General features: G+C 41.2%; 1 protein-coding gene across 5 annotated transcripts in view; it reads left to right on the forward strand.

The window, feature by feature from the left end:
• Window positions 1–18,793, forward strand: part of CHRDL1 (chordin like 1) — a 212,419-nt gene that overhangs the window by 143,662 nt on the left and 49,964 nt on the right. For 3 of the 5 annotated variants that reach the window (XM_059678468.1, XM_059678466.1, XM_059678470.1), the window contains exons 5-6: window positions 15,986–16,131; window positions 17,626–17,719. In XM_059678468.1, coding sequence (XP_059534451.1) covers window positions 15,986–16,131; window positions 17,626–17,719 — 240 coding nt within the window. The remainder of the gene's footprint in view (window positions 1–15,985; window positions 16,132–17,625; window positions 17,720–18,793) is intronic. The other 2 variants (XM_059678469.1, XM_059678467.1) reach the window with 1 other exon arrangement.

Here is an 18,793-nt window from a genome sequence, read left to right on the forward strand (position 1 = left end):
GGGCTTGCAAGTCAAGGAGATTAACAACTGACCCCTGGGAGCTCTGGACAGATTTGTATTTATCATATTAATAGTGGGAGCTTGGCCCTGGCCGGTTTGGCTCAGTGGATAGAGCGTCAGCCTGGAGACTGAGGGGTCCCAGGTTAGATTCCAGCCAAGGGCACATGCCTGGGTTGCGGGCTAGATCCCCAGTAGGGGGCGTGCAGGAGGCAGCCGATCAATGATTCTCTCTCATCATTGATGTTTCTATCTCTCCCTTTCAATCTCTAAAGTCAATAAAAATATTTAAAAAAAATAGTGGGAGCTTGTTTGTCTCCTGATATACAAGAAGTCTTTCTGACTAGCCAAGAACTGCTCCACTTAGAAAATAGATATTTGAGGGTAGAGAGAGTGAAGACATTAACCAGCATGAGGATTTAAGGTTCCAGAAGGTGGGAAGAAAAGTAGTGCCAGTAGGGGAGAGAATGGTGTACCAACAGAAGTAAAATGGTAGCACAGACTTATTAGTGAAATTTTCCAGTTTCTCTGAAGGGGAAAATAGCCTGCGGAAAAGTTATTCACGCTGAGATGTTAGTCACAATGTATAGACTCTCACAGAAGTTTTGGGATTATAAAATCTGATTGCAAAAAGACAACCATATATCCCAAAGTAATGGACTTCTAATGATGGCATTTTAGGCACCCATGAGAGAAAGGAGGTAAGCGATATTTAGGAAAAGAGAATTTTATGAGCACCCCAGAAATCATACTCCTGCTTACATATGTGTAAGACCATGCCTCCCTGTGGGAGAAGAAAGTTTCTTTTTCCAACACAACTGTACTCAGATGTATTATTGCTTTTTGCCCGATTACCCCATGATACCCTTCCTACACTCAGACTGCTGTGTGGAATTTGACTGGAAATACAGGAGATGGCTGAAGCTAGATGCCATGCAGCCTGGTCATTTGTGTTGTAGCATTTTCTTGAGGAGCCCTAAAGCCAGCTTTGACTGATTCTCTGTCAGTTTTCAGCCAGGAACACAATGTGCTTTAAGGACAGTTGGTTAGAAGTCCAGCCACCTTGGAAAATCTGGGATAGGAGAGGGTAGAGTACAAGGTGGCTTTTCTTTCTTCTGTGATTCCTTGCATTCTGTGTTGGCCCTCTAAAAATGCAAGGGGAGATTTGGGTCCCACATCTCATTAGTAGAAAAATTGAGGCCCGAAGAGGCAAAGTGGCTTGTACAAGGATATATCAGAGCTTGGGTTATGACTCAGTGATCCTGCCCCCAAGTTTTTTAAATTCTTTAGTAAAAATTGTATATGTTTAAGGTGTACGACATGATGATTTGATATGCATATACATATTGAAAAGATTACTACACTCGCCCTGGCTGGTGTGACTCAGTGTGATGGTCGTCATCCCATGCACCAAAAGGTTGCCGGTTCATTTCCCATAGAGGGCACATGCCCAGAGGCAGGCTCAATCCCCAGCAGTGGGTTATGCGGGAGGCAGCCTATCAATGTTTCTCTCCCACATCAATGTTTCTCTCCCTCTCTCTCCCTTTACCTTCCTGTCTCTAAAAGTCAATTTAAAAATCTTAAAAGAAAGGATTGCTACACTCAAGCTAATTAACATCATCTACTCACATTTTCACTATTTTGTGGTGAGAGCACCTGAAATCTATCTTAGCTGCAACTTTGTACCCCTTGACAAACATCTCCCAATTTCCCCCACCTCCTGCCCATGGTAACCACTGTTCTATTATGTGCTTCTATATATTCAACTTTCAAAAAAAATTACATATAAGTGAGATCACACAGGTATTTTTTCTTTCCATATTTGGTTTATTTCAATTAGCATAACATCCTTCGGGTTCATCCATATTGTTGCGAATGATAGGGCCTCTACCCATACCCCTCCCCCTTGTCATCACCACACTGTTATCCATGTCCATGAGTTCTCTCTCTCTCTTTTTGCTTTTTTGCTCAACCCCTCCAACATCCCGCTACCAGAGCTGTCTGCCTGCTCTCTATCCTTAAGTCTGCAGGACCTCTTTTTTTTTTTTTAACCTCACCTGAGGATATTTTTCCACTGATTTTTAGAGAGAGTGGAAGGGAGGGAGGGAAGGGAAGAGAGAGGGAGAGGGAGAGAGAGAGAGAGGTGAGAGATACACAACACATCGATTGGTTGCCTCCCACATGTGCACCCACAGGGGCTAGCACCAAACCTGCAAACCCAAGTATGTGCCCTTGACCAGGAATTGAATCTGTGACCAGGCCGATGCTCTAACCACTTAGAAACACAGACTGTGGGGCCTCTTTTTTTAAACCTTTATTGTTGAAAATATTACATATGTCCCCCTTCCCGCCACCCCCACCAGTGACCTCTTCCAGCCTACCTCCACCCCCTGCCCTGGGTCTTCACCACACTGTTGCCTGTGTCCATGGGTTATGCATATATGCATACAAGTTCTTTGATTGATCTCTTCCCACCCACCCACCCTCTCTCATCTTCCCTCTGAGATTCTGCAGTCTCTTCTATGCATCTATCTCTCTGGGTCTATTTTGTTCATCGGTCTATTTTGATCATTAGATTCCACATATCAGTGAGATTAAGTGCTATTTACCTTTTTATGGCTTTTTTTCACTTAGCATAATACTCTCCACGTCCCTCCATGCTGTCTCAAAGGGTAAGAGATTCTTTTTTTTACTGCTGCATAGTATTCCATGCAGTAGACGTATGACAGCTTTTTTATCTACTCATCTCCTGCTGGGAACTTGGACTGTTTCCAGATCTTCGCTATTGTAAATTGTGCTGCTATGAACATAGGGGTGTATACATTCTTTCTGATTAGTGTTTTAGGTTTCTTAGGATATATTCCTAGAAATTGGGTCACTGGGTCAAATGGCAGTTCCATTTTTAATTTTTTGAGGAAACTCCATACTGTTTTCCATAATGACTGTACCAGTCTGCATTCCCCCCAGCAGAGTACTGGGGTTCTCATTTCCCCATGTCCTTGCTAGCACTTGTCATTTGTTGATTTGTTGATGATAACCATTCCGACAGGTGTGAGATGATACCTCATTGTCGTTTTAATTTGCGTCTCAGATGATTAATAACTTTGAGCATTTTTTATATGTCTTTTGGCCATCTGTATGTCTACTTTGGAGAAGTATTTGTTTAGGTCCTTTGCCCATTTTTAACTAGATTGTTTGTCTTCCTTTTGTTAAGGTGTATGGTTTCCTTATATATTTTGGATATTAAACCTTTATCAGGTGTATCATCACCAAATATTTTCTCCCATTCAGTGGGTTCCCTTTTCATTTTGTTAATGATTTCTTTTGCTGTGCAGAAGCATTCTATTTTAATGTAGTCCCATTTGTTTATTTTCTCCTTAGTTTCCTTTGCCCACAGGGCCTCTTTTTAAAGGTTGAATGATATTCATTATATATATATATATATATATATATATATATATATATATATATATATATATCTGGCTCATGATTTCTTTATCCATTTATCCATCAATGGACACTTGGAATATATATCTATATATCTATCTATATCTATCTATCTATCTATCTATCTATCTATCTATCTATCTATATATCCTATCTAATAATAGACAAACATGGTAATTGACCATACCTTCACTACACCCCCCCATTGGCTAATCAGTACGATATGCCAACAAAGATGGCGGTTAATTTGCATACATAGGCTCCAAGCTGTAGAGTGAAGCCTGACCACCCCAGGCCGGTGGAGCAGCAAGGCCTGATGTTTTCGGGGCTGGTGGAGCAGCGAGGCCTCACGGCCCCGGGGCCAGCGCAGCAGCAAGGGATGACGTTTCCTGGGCTGGCAGAGCAGCGAAGCCTGACATTTCCGGGGCTGGCTCTGGCCAGAACTTGGCCAGAGCGAAGGCCTGGGCCCCTGGTGCCAGAGGCAAACTGGTGCCAGCAGCCAGGGGAAAGGAAGGCCTATTGCACAAATCTCTTTGTGCAACAGGCCTCATATATATATATATATATATAATCAGTTATTGTGGAAAAAGCTGCAGTAAACATGAGAGCACAGTTATCTTTCCAGGTACCAATTTTATTTCTTTTCTGCCCCTAGTTATAACATAAATAGCACACATTTTGAAGTACAAAAGCTATTTTTCTGAGTTGCCTCTCCTAATAAAAAGCTATGTAACATGGGCCTAAACTTTTGGGACATTAGTAGCTTCATTTTCATTATTTCCACCCCCCCCCCATCCTATTAGGGACAGTAGAAAATGCAATAAGAATAAATGGGAAGATGTTAGATTTATTGTATAAGACAAGTATTAAACATGAAATAAGTGGTTTCTTTTTTTATTGTTCTATCTTCCTCTCTTTTACTTTCCCCCCATCTCCTATTGAGTAATCGACTCCAATGCCAGATTACTCCAAAGACTATTGTAAGAAAGACTCTCAAGGTCATGCTTCCACTAGAAAACCTCCCCCTGAGGTTGCCTTGCCTTTGATCCCTTTAGGGGGATCAAATTCAAAACTCATTTCACATTCTTTTGAGACAAAGTAATTGAAAACTGTTTTTCCCTTTGGTATTGCAAAGATTCACCAGCTCCTGTAAGATTCATGGCAAATATTATTTTGTAAATCATCTAGTTTTCTATCATCAAAAAATACTGAGATTTTATATAATTATATACCAAGGGTCAAGTGACCCTGCTCCTGTCCTTTCCCCAGTGGGTTTCATTCACTCCTCTCTACTAGTTGTAGCTGTCTGCTTGTGTGTATTTGGGGCAAGAGCAGGACTCATAGACCAGATCAGAGGGTCAATTAGTATGAGTTGAACTCTTTCTAGGAGTTAAAGCTGCTTCTTTTTAAGGCAAAATTAAGGAATTTCCTTTGTAGTCTGTAAGGGGTCATTAACAAATAGTTAATATCCAAGGGGTGAGTTACTCAGAAATTGAAGCTAGATAAATTTATATAGCAAAGTATATAATTGAGTTAGTCACCAGAGTCACTGAAGCCAAAGAAAGTGTGATACCAGTTTTCTGGGTATTTTAGGCAAAAACATTCTAGAAAGCAAGACAACCTTAATGTTCTATTGGGTTTTTTATTTATTTATTATTATTATTAGTTAAGGTATTACAAATGTGTCCTCATCCCCCCCATTAACCCCCAACCTCCCCCCACACACACAAACTCATGCTCCCATCCCCCCGTTGTCCATGTCCATTGGTTTGGCTTATATACATGTATACAAGTCCTTCTGTTCATCTCTTCCCCTTACCCCCACCCTCCCCTACTTTCCTTCTGGGGATTGATAGCCTGATCGCTGTTTCTCAGTCTTTGGGTGTGTCCCTTTTCATCAGTCTATGTTGTTCTCTATAATCCACAAATGAGTGAGATCATGTGGTATTTATCTTTCTCTGACTGGCTTATTTCACTTAGCATAATGCTCTCCAGTTCCATCCATGCTGTTGCAAAAGGCAAGAGTTCCTTTTTTTTTTTTACCGCAGCATAGTATTCCATTGTGTATATGTACAACAGTTTTCTAATCCACTCATCTGCTGATGGGCACCTAGGCTGTTTCCAAATCTTAGCTATGGTGAATGGTGCTGCTATGAACATAGGGGTGCATATATCCTTTCTAATTGGCGTTTCTGGTTTCTTGGGATATATTCCTAGTAGTGGGATCACTGGGTCAAATGGGAGTTCCATTTTTAGTCTTCTGAGGTAGCTGCATACTGTTCTCCACAGTGGCTGCACCAGTCTGCATTCCCACCAGCAGTGCAAGAGGGTTCCTTTTTCTCCACATCCTCTCCAACACTTGTTGTTTGTTGATTTGTTGATGATAGCCATTCTGACAGGTGTGAGATGATAACGCATTGTCGTTTTGATTTGCATCTCTCGTATAATTAGTGACATTGAGCAGGTTTTCATATGTCTTTCGGCCTTCTGTATGTCCTCTTTTGAAAAGTGTCTATCTAGGTCCGTTGCCCATTTTTTTATTGGATTGTTTATCTTCCTTTTGTTAAGTTTCATGAGATCCCTGTAAATGTTGGAAATTAAACCCTTATCGGTGGTATCATTGGTAAATATGTTCTCCCATGTAGTGGGTCTTCTTGTTGTTTTTTTGATGGTTTCCTTTGCTGTGCAAAAGCTTTTTATTTTGATATAGTCCCATTTGTTTATTTTCTCTTTAGTTTCCATTGCCCTAGGAGCATTATCAGAGAAGAAATTTCTTCGGAATATGTTTGCGATTTCGCTGCCTGTGGATTCCTCTAGTATTTTTATGGTTTCCCGTCTTACGTTTAAGTCTTTTATCCATTTTGAGTTTACTTTTGTGTATGGTGTGAGTTGGTGATCTAGTTTCATCCTTTTGCATGTATCTGTCCAATTTTCCCAACACCATTTATTGAGAAGACTGTCTTGACTCCATTGTATGCTCTTGCCTCCTTTGTCGAATATTAATTGGGCATAGTGGTTTGGGTCGATTTCTGGGGTCTCTATTCTATTCCATTGATCTATATGTCTGTTCTTGTGCCAGTACCAAGCTGTTTTAAGAACAGTGGCTTTGTAGTACAGTTTGATATCTGGTATTGAGATCCCACCTACTTTGTTCTTTCTCAGGATTGCTGCAGCTATTCGGGGCCTTTTTTTATTCCAGATGAATTTTTGGAACGTTCGTTCTAGATTTGTGAAATATGCCGTTGGTAATTTAATGGGGATTGCATTGAATCTATAAATTGCTTTGGGTAGTATGGACATTTTGATGATGTTGATTTTACCAATCCATGAACACGGTATATTCTTCCATCTGTTTATGTCTTCCTCTATCTCTTTTTTCAGTGTCCTGTAGTTTTCAGCGTATAAGTCTTTTACCTCCTTAGTTAAGTTTATTCCTAGGTATTTTAATTTTTTTGGTGCAATGGTAAATGGGATTGCTTCTGTAGTTTCACTTTTTGTAAGTTCACTATTGGTGTAAAGAAATGCCATGGATTTCTTAGCATTAATTTTGTATCCTGCTACATTGCCAAATTCATTTATTAAGTCTAATAATTTTTTGATGGAGTCTTTAGGGTTCTGTATGTACAGTATCATGTCATCTGCAAATAAGGACAGTTTTACTTCTTCTTTTCCAATCTGGATGCCTTTTATTTCTTCTTCGTGTCTGATCGCAATGGCTAGTACTTCCAGTACTATGTTGAACAGGAGTGGTGAGAGGGGGCATCCCTGTCTTGTTCCTGTTTTTAGGGGGAATGGTTTTAGTTTTTGCCCATTGATTATGATGTTGGCTGTGGGTTTGTCATATATGGCTTTTATTATGTTGAGGTATGATCCCTCAATTCCTATCTTGCTGAGAGTTTTTATCAAGTAAGGGTGTTGGATTTTGTCAAATGCTTTTTCCGCATCAATTGATATGACTATGTGTTTTTTTTCTCTCAATTTGTTTATGTGATGTATCACGTTTACTGATTTGCGGATATTGTACCATCCTTGCATCCCTGGGATAAATCCTACTTGGTCATGGTGTATGATCTTTTTGATGTGCTGCTGTATCCGATTTGCTAGCATTTTGTTGAGGATTTTGGCATCTATGTTCATGAGGGATATTGGCCTATAATTCTCTTTCATTGTATTGTCTTTTTTTTTTTTTTTTTTTTAAATATATTTTATTGAGTTTTTACAAAGAGGAAAGGAGAGAGACAGAGAGTTAGAAACATCGATGAGAGAGAAACACCGACCAGCTGCTTCCTGCACACCCCCCACTGGGGATGTGCCCGCAACCAAGGTACATGCCCTTGACCGGAATCGAACCTGGGACCCTTCAGTCCGCAGGCCGACGCTCTATCCACTGAGCCAAACCGGTTTCGGCATCATTGTATTGTCTTTATCTGGTTTTGGGATTAGGGTGATGATGGCTTCATAGAATGAGCTGGGAAGTGCTCCTTCCTCTTGGATCTTTTGACATAGTCTGAGGAGGATAGGTCTTAGGTCTTCCTTGAATGTTTGGTAAAACTCCCCTGTGAAGCCATCTGGCCCCGGGCTTTTGTTTGCTGGAAGCTTTTTGATTACTGCTTCGATTTCCTCCATAGTTATTGGCCTATTGAGATTTTTAGATTCTTCCTGGTTAAGTTTTGGAAGGTTGTATTTTTCTAGGAATATGTCCATTTCCTCCAGGTTGTCTAGTGTGTTGGAGTAGAGTTGTTCATAGTATTTTCTAACAATCCTTTGGATTTCTATGGGGTCTGTTGTTATTTCTCCTCTTTCATTTCTGATTTTGTTTATTTGGGTCCTCTCTCTTTGTTTCTTGGTGAGCCTGGCTAGAGGTGTATCAATCTTCTTTATCCTTTCAAAGAACCAGCTCTTGGTTTTGTTGATCTTTTGTATTGTTTTTTTGGTCTCTATGTCGTTTATCTCCGCTCTGATCTTTGTTATTTCCTTCCTTCTGCTTACAGTGGGCTTTTTTTGTTGCTCTCTTTCTAATTCTTCGAGTTGTAGAGTTAGGTCATTTATTCTCATTGTTTCTTGTTTCTTGCAGTAGGCTTGTAGAGTTATGAACTTCCCTCTCAAGACTGCTTTTGCTGTGTCCCATAGGTTTTGGATTGTTGTGTTTTCATTGTCATTTGTTGCCATGATGTTTTTTATTTCTTCTTTGATCTCACTGGTGACCCAGTCGTTGTTTAATAGCATGCTATTTCGTCTCCATGTGTTTGATTTTTTTGGATTGTTTTTGTTGTAGTTGATTTCCAGTTTTGTGCCTTTGTGGTCTGAGAAGATACTTGATATGATTTCAATTTTCTTGAATTTGAAGAGACTTTGTCTGTGACCCAATATATGGTCTATCTTTGAAGATGACAAATGTGCACCTGAGGAGAATGTATATTCTGTGGCTTTGGGGTGAAATGTTCTGAAGATGTCAATTAATTCCATCTGATCTAGTGAGTCATTTAGGATTGATGTTTCTTTGCTGAGTTTCTGTTTAGAGGATTTGTCCAGTGGAGATAATGGGGTGTTAAGGTCCCCTACTATGATTGTATTGCTGTCAATCTCTCCCTTGATCTCCTCCAGAAGATTTCTTACGTATTTGGGTGCTCCTATATTGGGTGCATATATATTTACCAGAGTTATTTCTTCTTGTTGGACTGCTCCCTTTAGTACTATGAAGTGGCCTTCTTGATCTCTTTTTATGTCCTTCACTTTGAGATCTAATTTGTCAGATATAAGTATTGCTACCCCGGTTTTTTTTTTCACTTCCATTGGCCTGAAAAACCTTTTTCCATCCCTTCACCATCAGTCTGTGTGCGTCTTTTTTTCTGAGGTGGGTTTCCTGTAGACAGCAGATATATGGGTCATGTTTTCTTATCCACTCATTTACCCTATGCCTTTTGACTGGGGAATTTAATCCATTTACATTTAAAGTTATTATTGATAGAAACTTGTTAGTCGCCATTTTTGTTCTTTACCGCTGCGTTCCTTTTTTGTTTCCTGTTTTTTTCTATTTACAGCAGACCCTTTAGCATTTCTTGCATTGCTGGTTTGGTTGTAGTAAACTCCCGTAGACCGTTTTTGTCTGAGAAGCTCCTGATTTGACCCTCAATTTTGATTGATAGCCTCGCTGGGTATAGTATTCTTGGATTCAGACCCTTCGTTTGCATGACTTTGTATATTTCATTCCATTCCCTTCTTGCCTGATGTGTTTCTGTTGAGAAATCGGTCGCTAGTCTGATGGGGGATCCTTTGTAGGTAACTTTCTGTCTCTCTCTGGCTGCTTTTAAGATTCTTGCTTTGTCGTTGGTGTTTGCCAATTTAATTATTATGTGCCTTGGTGTCGGTCTTTTCGGGTTCATTTTGTTTGGGACTCTCTGAGCTTCTTGGATTTGTGTGAGTTTTTTCCTCCCTATATCAGGGAAATTTTCTGTTACTATTTTTTCAAACAGGTTTTCTAGTCCTTGCTCAGTTTCCTCTCCTTCTGGCACCCCTATTATTCGGATGTTGTTTTGTTTAGCATTGTCCCAGAGTTCTCTTAGGCTCTCCTCCTGCTTTTCAATTTTTTTTTTTCTAGAAGCTGTTCTGTTTCGGTATTTTTTTCTACCTTGTCTTCTAGCTCGCTGATGCGGTCCTCTGCTTCTTCTAGTCTACTGTTGATGCTTTCTATTGAGTTCTTTATGGCAGTGATGTCGTTTTTCATTTCTTCTTGGTTTCTCTTCATTTCCTCTGGTTCTTCTTCATTTCCTCTTGGTTCCTACACATACTGTTGAATTGGTCTTCCATTCTTTTCATCCACCTTATGGCCATTACTCTGAATTCTTTCTCTGACAGGTTGCTTGCCTCCATTGCCTCAATTTCGTTTACTTCCTTTTCTGATGATGCCTGTTTTTCTTTCATATTTGGCTTGGTTCTTTGTTTCACCATGATTTCTCTTCTCAAGGTGTTTGGTTATGTAGTTCTCTCTCTGCTGCGCTGATTCAAAGGCACAAAATACAACACAACAAGGCACAACGTACAAGGCACCGAAGTAAATGCATTAACGATATTAATAACCCCAAATAAAGGTGACTCCCCAAGCGAAGAGAATTAGGGGATAAAGAAGAAAAAAGAGAAAAAGATTAAAGAGAAAAATAAAAAACAAAAAGAAGTGCCAAAATGAGATTGGGAAAAGGGAGAGAGAAAGAAAAAAAAAAAGACAAAAAAAAACCCAAAAAACAAAAAACAACAACAACAACAAAATTAAGAGAATGAAATAGAGGTGCGGAAGAGGCTATTTCTATGGGGAGAGCGAGGGATTGGAAATTAGATATATAAGTAGGGTGAAATTTAGACAGTGGGTAGAAAGAAGGAATAGGTAAAATCCAAAGCAGGAATAGGGTAAGAGAAACAGGACAACAAAAGGGGAAAAGTGAGGAAGAGAGTTTTGGCTTAAGGGTAAATGTGAGATAGAGAGAAATGATGCTAAAGGAACGATGAAAATAGAGTGTAGAACACTATTCCCAAAATAAAATAAAGAAAAATAATTAAAAAAAAATAAAAAATAAAATGATACTTGAAAAAATGGTAAAAGGATAGCAATAATAGTGGTTTAAAAAAATGTAGTAATTAAAAAGGTAAAATCAGGTGATGAAAAAAATAAAAATAAAATAAAATAGGTTCTTAATGAAATGGTGAAAAAAGAATTTAAAAAAAATATATAAAAATATTCGGAAGTGAAGGTGCTTCAGATCTTCCACTTTTCTTTTTGGCACGCCTCAGTCCTGCCAGGCATTCAGGGGAGTGTTGAACTTCCCTGCGATACACTGTCCCTCCGTGCAGTAAACCACAGACCTGATTTTAAGGCAGGTTGTATTTGTTTACCAGACTGCCTTTATTTGTGATTGCAAAAGAGACAGTTCGTGGCTCTACCTCTGGGTGGCAGTGTGTCTGGATTGACCTCCGAGGCTATTAGTCCTCTCTATCAGTAGGGTTTTGTTTTTTTTTTTTTCCTCTATAGTATTCGGAACTGATTCAGGAAAGACCACTGCCCAGAGCTGGTTCCTTGCCACTGCCCGATGTTTCCCAGGCTCCCCAAAAAGAACTTTCCCCTACAGGCTCTGCGAATGACCCCAACTGGGGAATCCCATGCACTGGGTTTAATAATCAAATGCACGGATCAAAGGGGAACTGTAACAAGAGCCTGATAGTTGTGTGAATTCGCAAGCCTCTACCTTCCAGGTCTGCGCACAGTCTCTGCGCGCAGTTTCCGCGCGCCCCTGGCACCCAGCAGCCAGCAGATTGGCAAAGTCCAAGGCTGCTCCTTTACATCCAGTCCAGCTATGGGCTCATTTTTCGGGTTCCCTTCTGCCAGCAGCCCTGTGGGGCCCCTTCCCCACTCGCGGGTCACGCTGGTCCCAACGGCTGCGGACTCTGTGGGGCGCAGATTCTGCCCTGCGCGCGCGCTCGGTCCTCCCTCCAACCCGAACTGCAAACTGCACCTTTAGGGGATGTCCAACCTTTCCGTGAGAAGAAGCAGTGCTCGTCTGAGTTCACTCAGTCACGCTGCTTGAGATCCCTTGTTTCCAGGTTAGTAGCTGGTCTCTGGATGCCGGCAACAACCACCCAAGATGGCGCAGTCTCCGCCGCTCAGCTGGCGCACCACGAGAGGCTTCAGCCGCAGTCTCCAAATGTCCTTTTTTTTTTTCCTGGGGGTTCTCGGTCTTTCCTAGCTGCAGACAGTCTCTCAGCTGAAAATTCTCTGCCTATTTGGGCTGAATGTTACCCGTTTCAGCTGCTCACCCTTATCTGCTCCAGGACAAGGCACAGGACACTTCTGCTTATACCTCCGCCATTTTGGATGATCTCCAGTTTTGTTTTTTTTGTTTGTTTGTTTGTTTGTTTTTTGGTTTTGGTTTTTTAATTAAATGGTCCCTTCCTTGTTATAGGTTTGATATGATTGACATCCACCTTGATAGTGGCTAAGAGGGAAGATTCTAGAATCAGTCAAACAACAGTTCAGATCATGGTTCTACCATTTACAAGTTATGTGACCTGGGGCAAGTCAATTAATTTCTTAATCCTTAGTTTCCTCATCACAAAATGGTAAAATTATAGTGTCTTTATGACAACATTATTAGTAAGAGCCAATAAAATAATGCATAGAAAACCACTCACCATGGTCCCTGGCATATTAATTAAAACTCTATAAGTGCTAGCTATTGAATTATCATTTTATTATTCTTTATCATTTTTACCTACATGCATTAGCATAATGCCATTTTGTGTAGCTCAAACAGTTGTATAATTTACCTATAAGATGGACTCATTTTCATTATAATTTTGACTAATGGGAAAGGAAGGAGGTTCTAACTCTCAAAACCTTCTGCTAATGAAACACAACTTCCCTGATTTATATTCTTCCATATCCCGAAGCAGGCATTTTTCCAAGCTCTGCTTTGCATCTATTATTAATTTGTACATCAATGGTTAGTTTAATATGGGAACTTGTTCACTGTTGTTTGGTGTGTGTGTATTTGCATGCACATGCACCATGCACTTTGGGGAAGTCCAGTGAAAAGAATTTTGAGATCATTCACTTAGAATCAACTCAACAAGTACATTGACTTTTTGCTAGAATCCTACACTAGACTCCATGGAGAAAATATTTATATAAGGAAGAGTTCCAGTCCACAAGAAACAATACATACACATGTGTATACATGTGCTGTTAGAAAGAAAGATGGAATTTAGGATGAGGAGATTAAGATTTCCATTCCTTTTTTCATCACTCACTAGCTTGGTGACTTCAGAAAAGTCTTTCAACCTCGGAAACTTGTTCCCCTCAAATGAATAATGAAGATAAAAATCTGCCTTATTTGATTGACAAGGTCGTTATGAGGCTCCATTCTAATAATGTATGTGAAATCTCTTTGTAAATTGTTAGCTAGGTGACTATAATTCACAAATATGAGTTACAGTTATGTTCAAGTGCCAGATTGTGTACTTCAGACATCAGACACCTTAAAAGATCCAGATTTGGGGCTGGAGCTATTAGGGAATGCTTCCTGTATGAAAAGGAACTTTTACTGAGCCGTCAAAATTAGATTGGACTTCAATGGGTGGAAAAGAGTGGAAGGGAGTGTGTAATCTTGGTGGAGGGATTAAAAATAACCAAGATTCCAGAGGCTAGAATAAGCATTCAAACACATACCAAGTGATATAAAACATGGTAGGGAATACAGTTACCAGGGTAACTATAATAGACTAGAGGCCTGGTTCAAGAATTTGTGCACATTGAAATAAAATTAATTAGAAGAAATATTTTAATATCATTATCTGCCCTTTCTTTATAATAGAAGGGTCAACCAAATTCACAATCAACAATGACAGATGGAAACACATGTGTGTGATTGGCACCAGCGAGAGCTTTGTATATATACTAGAGGCCTGGTGCACAAAATTTGTGCACTGGAGGCGGTGTCCCCCAGCCCAGCCAGCACCTCTCCAATCTGGGAGCCCAAGGGGGATGTCAGACATCCCTCTCCTATCTGGGACTGCTGGCTCCCAACCACTCACCTGCCTGCCTACCTGCTTGCCCCTAACCGCTTCTGCCTGCCAGCCTGATCACCCTCTAACCACTCCCTTGCGGGCCTGATTAACACCTAACTGCTCCCCTGCTGGCCCGATCTCCCCCAACTGCCCTCACCTGCAGGACCAGTCACCCCCAACTGCCCTCCCCTGCCAGCCTGGTCACCTCCAACTGCCCTCCCCTGCAGGCCTGGCCCCCCACCAACTGCCCTCCCCTGCTGGCCTGGTGAACCCCAACAGCCCTCCCCTGCAGCCTGGTCCCCCCCAAACTTCCCTCCCCTCCAGGCCTGGCCCCCCCTCTGCCCTCCCCTGCAGGCCTGGTTGCCCTCACTTCCCTCCCCTGCTGGCCTGGTTGCCCCTAACTTGCTCCCCTGCTGGCCTGATTGCCCACAACTGAGCTCCCCTGCAGGCCATCTTGTGTCCACAAGGGGGAAGCCATCTTTGACCACATGAGGGCGGCCATCTTGTGTGTTGGAGCGATGGTCAATTTGCATATTACCTCTTTATTATATAGGATATAGATAAATTTGCTTAATTAGACCTGTTTTCTGATTTAGCTAAACTTTCTCCAGCCTGGTGAAGCACCCCAATTTCTCTTTCAGGTAATTGTCAGCAACACAGCAGTAAATATCAACACAAAGCAGATTATGATTGTAGATCATGTAGGGAGAACAAAGGGTAAAATATTTAACTGTAGCAGTGTTTTTCTATATTCTGTGCAGTGAGAAAACCTGAAGCCATTTTCAAGGTCCACCATTTCTTATTTCTTTTCAGTCAGGTCAAGTTTCTAAGCTTTCTAAATCTCTGTTTTCCAGCTAATGTAAAGAAAATAGGATTCCACCAAGTCTCCTATCTACCTACTCCAGGACTTCTATGAGGATCAAATGAGATGAAGCGTGGGAAAATGCTTCATAGACATTTGGTTAAAGTGTAAATGTTTCCACCTGGCTATAAAGCAAGCTGTGTTCCTGGGCTGTAGAAACGGCAAGGAGGCTAGTCGTAGTTAGGGAAAGGAAGCTGGGCATTTCTACGTGACAACATTTCCTGGCTCCCACAGTGACCATTTCCAGGCTGGGCTGGGCTGTGGGTTGCATTTTACGCCATGGGGTCTCAGCAGCTTCAGCTATGATTTGGTGGGATGTTGCTCCAGGGTGGTGGCAGGGCCTGTGTCCCACTTGGGGGAAGCCAAGTGTTGCTTTGTGGGTGCTAGGTCTGAAATGCCATTTCTCGTAAATGGCCAGTGCACATCACAACAGCTCCTGTGTTGATCATCTTCCCACTGGTGGCCAATGTGCATCATAGCAAAACTGGTCAGATGGTCAGACACTTAGCATATTAGCCATATATATATATATATATATATATATATATATATATATATATATATATATATATATATATGGTTTTTCTTCTGACAGGACTCCCTCCTTCTAGGCAAGTTAATACCTTATTCCTATAGATCTGTTAGCTCCATCAATGCAAGGTCCTTATCCTCCTTATCTGGTCTCTCTCTAATGCCTATCACAGAGAGTAGTTGTTCAATAAATGCTCAACAAATGAAACAAGTGGATGATGGTCATGTCAGTTACTATTCTTGTCTGGCTGCTTTAATATATGCATATCTCTGAGATACCGTGGGATTGGTTCCAGACCACTTTAATAAAGCGAGTGTCACAATAAAGCAAGTTGTAATCTTTTTGCGGGTGGAGGCTCATGCCTTCAATTTAGCAGTGTTTTACTATATTCTGTGCAGTGAGACACACTTATGGAGTGCAATAAAGTGAAGTATAATAAAGCGAGGCATGTCTGTATTTTTTCATCACCAGCCACTGAATTAGGGACTATCTTTTAATGCCCTCAGTGTGGTACAGCCCCATCTACTGTTGGGATTTATGAAATTCTTTGCAATGATGCCAATACTTAGTATGTTTTTTTCTCCACCCTGTCCCAGAAGACTCCTTACTCCCAGTGAACAATAAGGTAACCAGCAAGTCGTGTGAGTACAACGGGACCACTTACCAACATGGTGAGCTGTTCATGGCTGAAGGACTCTTTCAGAACCGGCAACCCAATCAGTGCACCCAGTGCAGCTGTTCGGTAAGACCCTGCATCTTAATGTCCCTGATAGCCCCTACCCAAATAAGAAAGCTTCCTCTGTACTAATACATTTAGTTTGAGCTTGCATTGTAGGGTGTTTGAATGGAATATGAATTGAATTTAAATCATAGCATTCCTGTCAATCCAGACACCCTGATTTCATCCATCCTGAATACCTCTGTTGAAGAGGTCAGACCCAGTCATATTCTGGTCTTAAAGCTTTGGGACTGCTTAAAGGACAGTGATGAATTGGTGGTCTTGATATGCACTTTTTAAAAAAAAACAGTAGTTATAGCATTAAAGCTTTCATTTGAAGCTTTAGGGATAGATACTATGGGTGAAAAAGTCACTGGCACCATCTAGGGCCATTCAGTGAAATTCACAAGAAAATAGGCAGTTTCTAAGTTTCATCTCTGAAGTATTCCATTGACCAGTTCATCCCTGGTGCCCTTCAATGAGAACTCTCTTGACAAAACATGACTGATCTTGTGACATTACTTGTCAAAAGAGTGTATATACTTAAGCAATGAAGTATACTGATTATATCTTCATCTAATTGTGCAGTCCAGAGAATGAAATAGATAGAACCAGAAAATGGAGTTAAATGAGTATTTAAACTGAAGTGTTAGGGAATGAAGTTAAATGTAGAAACAACTGTTTTTCCTCCAAGGGGCATTTAATGCTGGATTTCCAAGGGTGACTATAATTCACAAATATGAGTTACAGGGATTTTCAAGTTCCAGATTGTGTGCTTCAGACATCAGACACCTTGAAAGATCCAGATCCATAGGGGTTTTTAGTAAAAATATAGTATCTCAGTAGTTTGGGATAATTTGGTTGTGATCTTGCCTTCCTGAACTTCTAGAAACCCTTCTAGCCCCAGAATTATATGCTTCTAAGAACTAAGAACAAGGCTTAAGAAATAATGTTTGGAACATAGAACTTTAGGGAATGTAGATTATGCAAAAACAGGCATAACAACAAGTAAATTTTATCCTTTCTTTTGCCTCGTGCTGGACTTAGCTGTCAATTCAGATCATTTGTATAGTTTTGTATTACCCCAGAGAGCTTGTATCCTGGGTTTGGATGAGAGACTAGTGAGAGTTACGAAAGGTGGCTATCATGCAAATCCACATTCCCCGAAATCCCCAACATCCAGCTGAAGTATGATGAGGACCAAGGGATACAATGATCAGAGGACAGAGGAACAAGACTGCATTTGGTGGTTTGGAGGCCTATGGCAGTCCTCACACTGACCACTTCGTGATATCTTAGACCAGAATGCACAAAGAGGATTGACAATTCTTCTGTTTCTTAATCTTTGGTGTGGTAAAATAGAAAATAGAACAAAATAATACCTAGTCAAATTTAGAAAATACCTAGAACCAACTGTGGGAGACCAGTGGGGAAGGGCATGCCATGTTTTGAGCCTCTTCTCATTCCAGGTACCTCTCTAAGCAGCCTTCTGACCTTAATTCTGTTTCTTCTTGGCAGGAGGGAAATGTGTACTGTGGTCTCAAGACTTGCCCCAAATTAAGCTGTGCATTCCCTGTCTCTGTTCCAGATTCCTGCTGCCGGGTATGCAGAGGTAGGTATCCCATCCAAATCTCAAGACCCAAGGTGCTGCCAATCTGAGTAGCAAGACTTAGAAGAGAGGAAAATATCTGCCCAGTGTTCTAGGAAGAGTGAACTTTCTGCCGTAGCTTTAGTTTGTAGAGATGCTTTCATGCAGAAAAAAAATAAAAGCACTGATTTTAAGGGCCACCACCTTACAGAAACCACAGGACTGTGGCAGGAGAGGTGGGGTGGGAATCATCTACTGTGAAAATGCATGTCTTATTCTCTCTTTCCTTAATCCCTTCTAGTTTGGTCCCCATATTATTGTATTGTAAAATGCAGGCCATTTCCATGCCTTAAAAGACAGAATGGGCCTTGCAAAGCATTGACATAACTATTTTGAAGATTGTGAAAGGCAAATTTATATCCTATATAATAAAAGGGTAATATTCAAATCAACCGAACGGTGGAATGACCAGTTGCTATAACACACACTGAGCAGCCAGGCAGGCAAGCGGTTAGGGGCTATCAGGCAGGCAGGCAGAGCAGTTAGGGACCATAAGGCAGGCAGAGTGGTTAGGGGTGATCAGGCAGGAAGAGTGGTTAGGGGCGATCAAGCAGGCAGGCAGGCAGAGGGGTTAGGGGCAATCAGGCAGGCAGTCAGGTAGAGTGGTTACAGCCAATCAGGCAGCCAGGCCAAGGGGTTAGGGGCAACCAGGCAGGCAGGCAGAGCAGTTAGGGGTGATCAGTCAGGAAAGTGAGCAATTAGGAGCAAGTAGGCAGGTGAGCGGTTAGGAGCCAGTGGTCCCGGATTGCGAGAGGGATGTCCAATTGCTGGTTTAGGCCCGATCCCTGGGTGATCACGGCCTAAACCGGCAGTCGGATATCCCTCGAGGGCTCCCGGATTGCAAGAGTGCACAAACCGGGCTGAGGGACCCCCCACCTGCACAAATTTCATGCACTGGGCCTCTAGTATATCCATAAAATCCCATGGCAGTATTGTGATAAACTCAATAAAAGTAATATGTAAAGCATTATTTTCTCAAATTATATCTAAAATGGAATAGTAATTTTCTCAAGACAATTTTTTCTTCTTTGACTTCCA

Source organism: Myotis daubentonii, chromosome X, assembly GCF_963259705.1.
Source record: "Myotis daubentonii chromosome X, mMyoDau2.1, whole genome shotgun sequence".
NCBI classification, from domain to species: Eukaryota; Metazoa; Chordata; class Mammalia; order Chiroptera; family Vespertilionidae; genus Myotis; species Myotis daubentonii.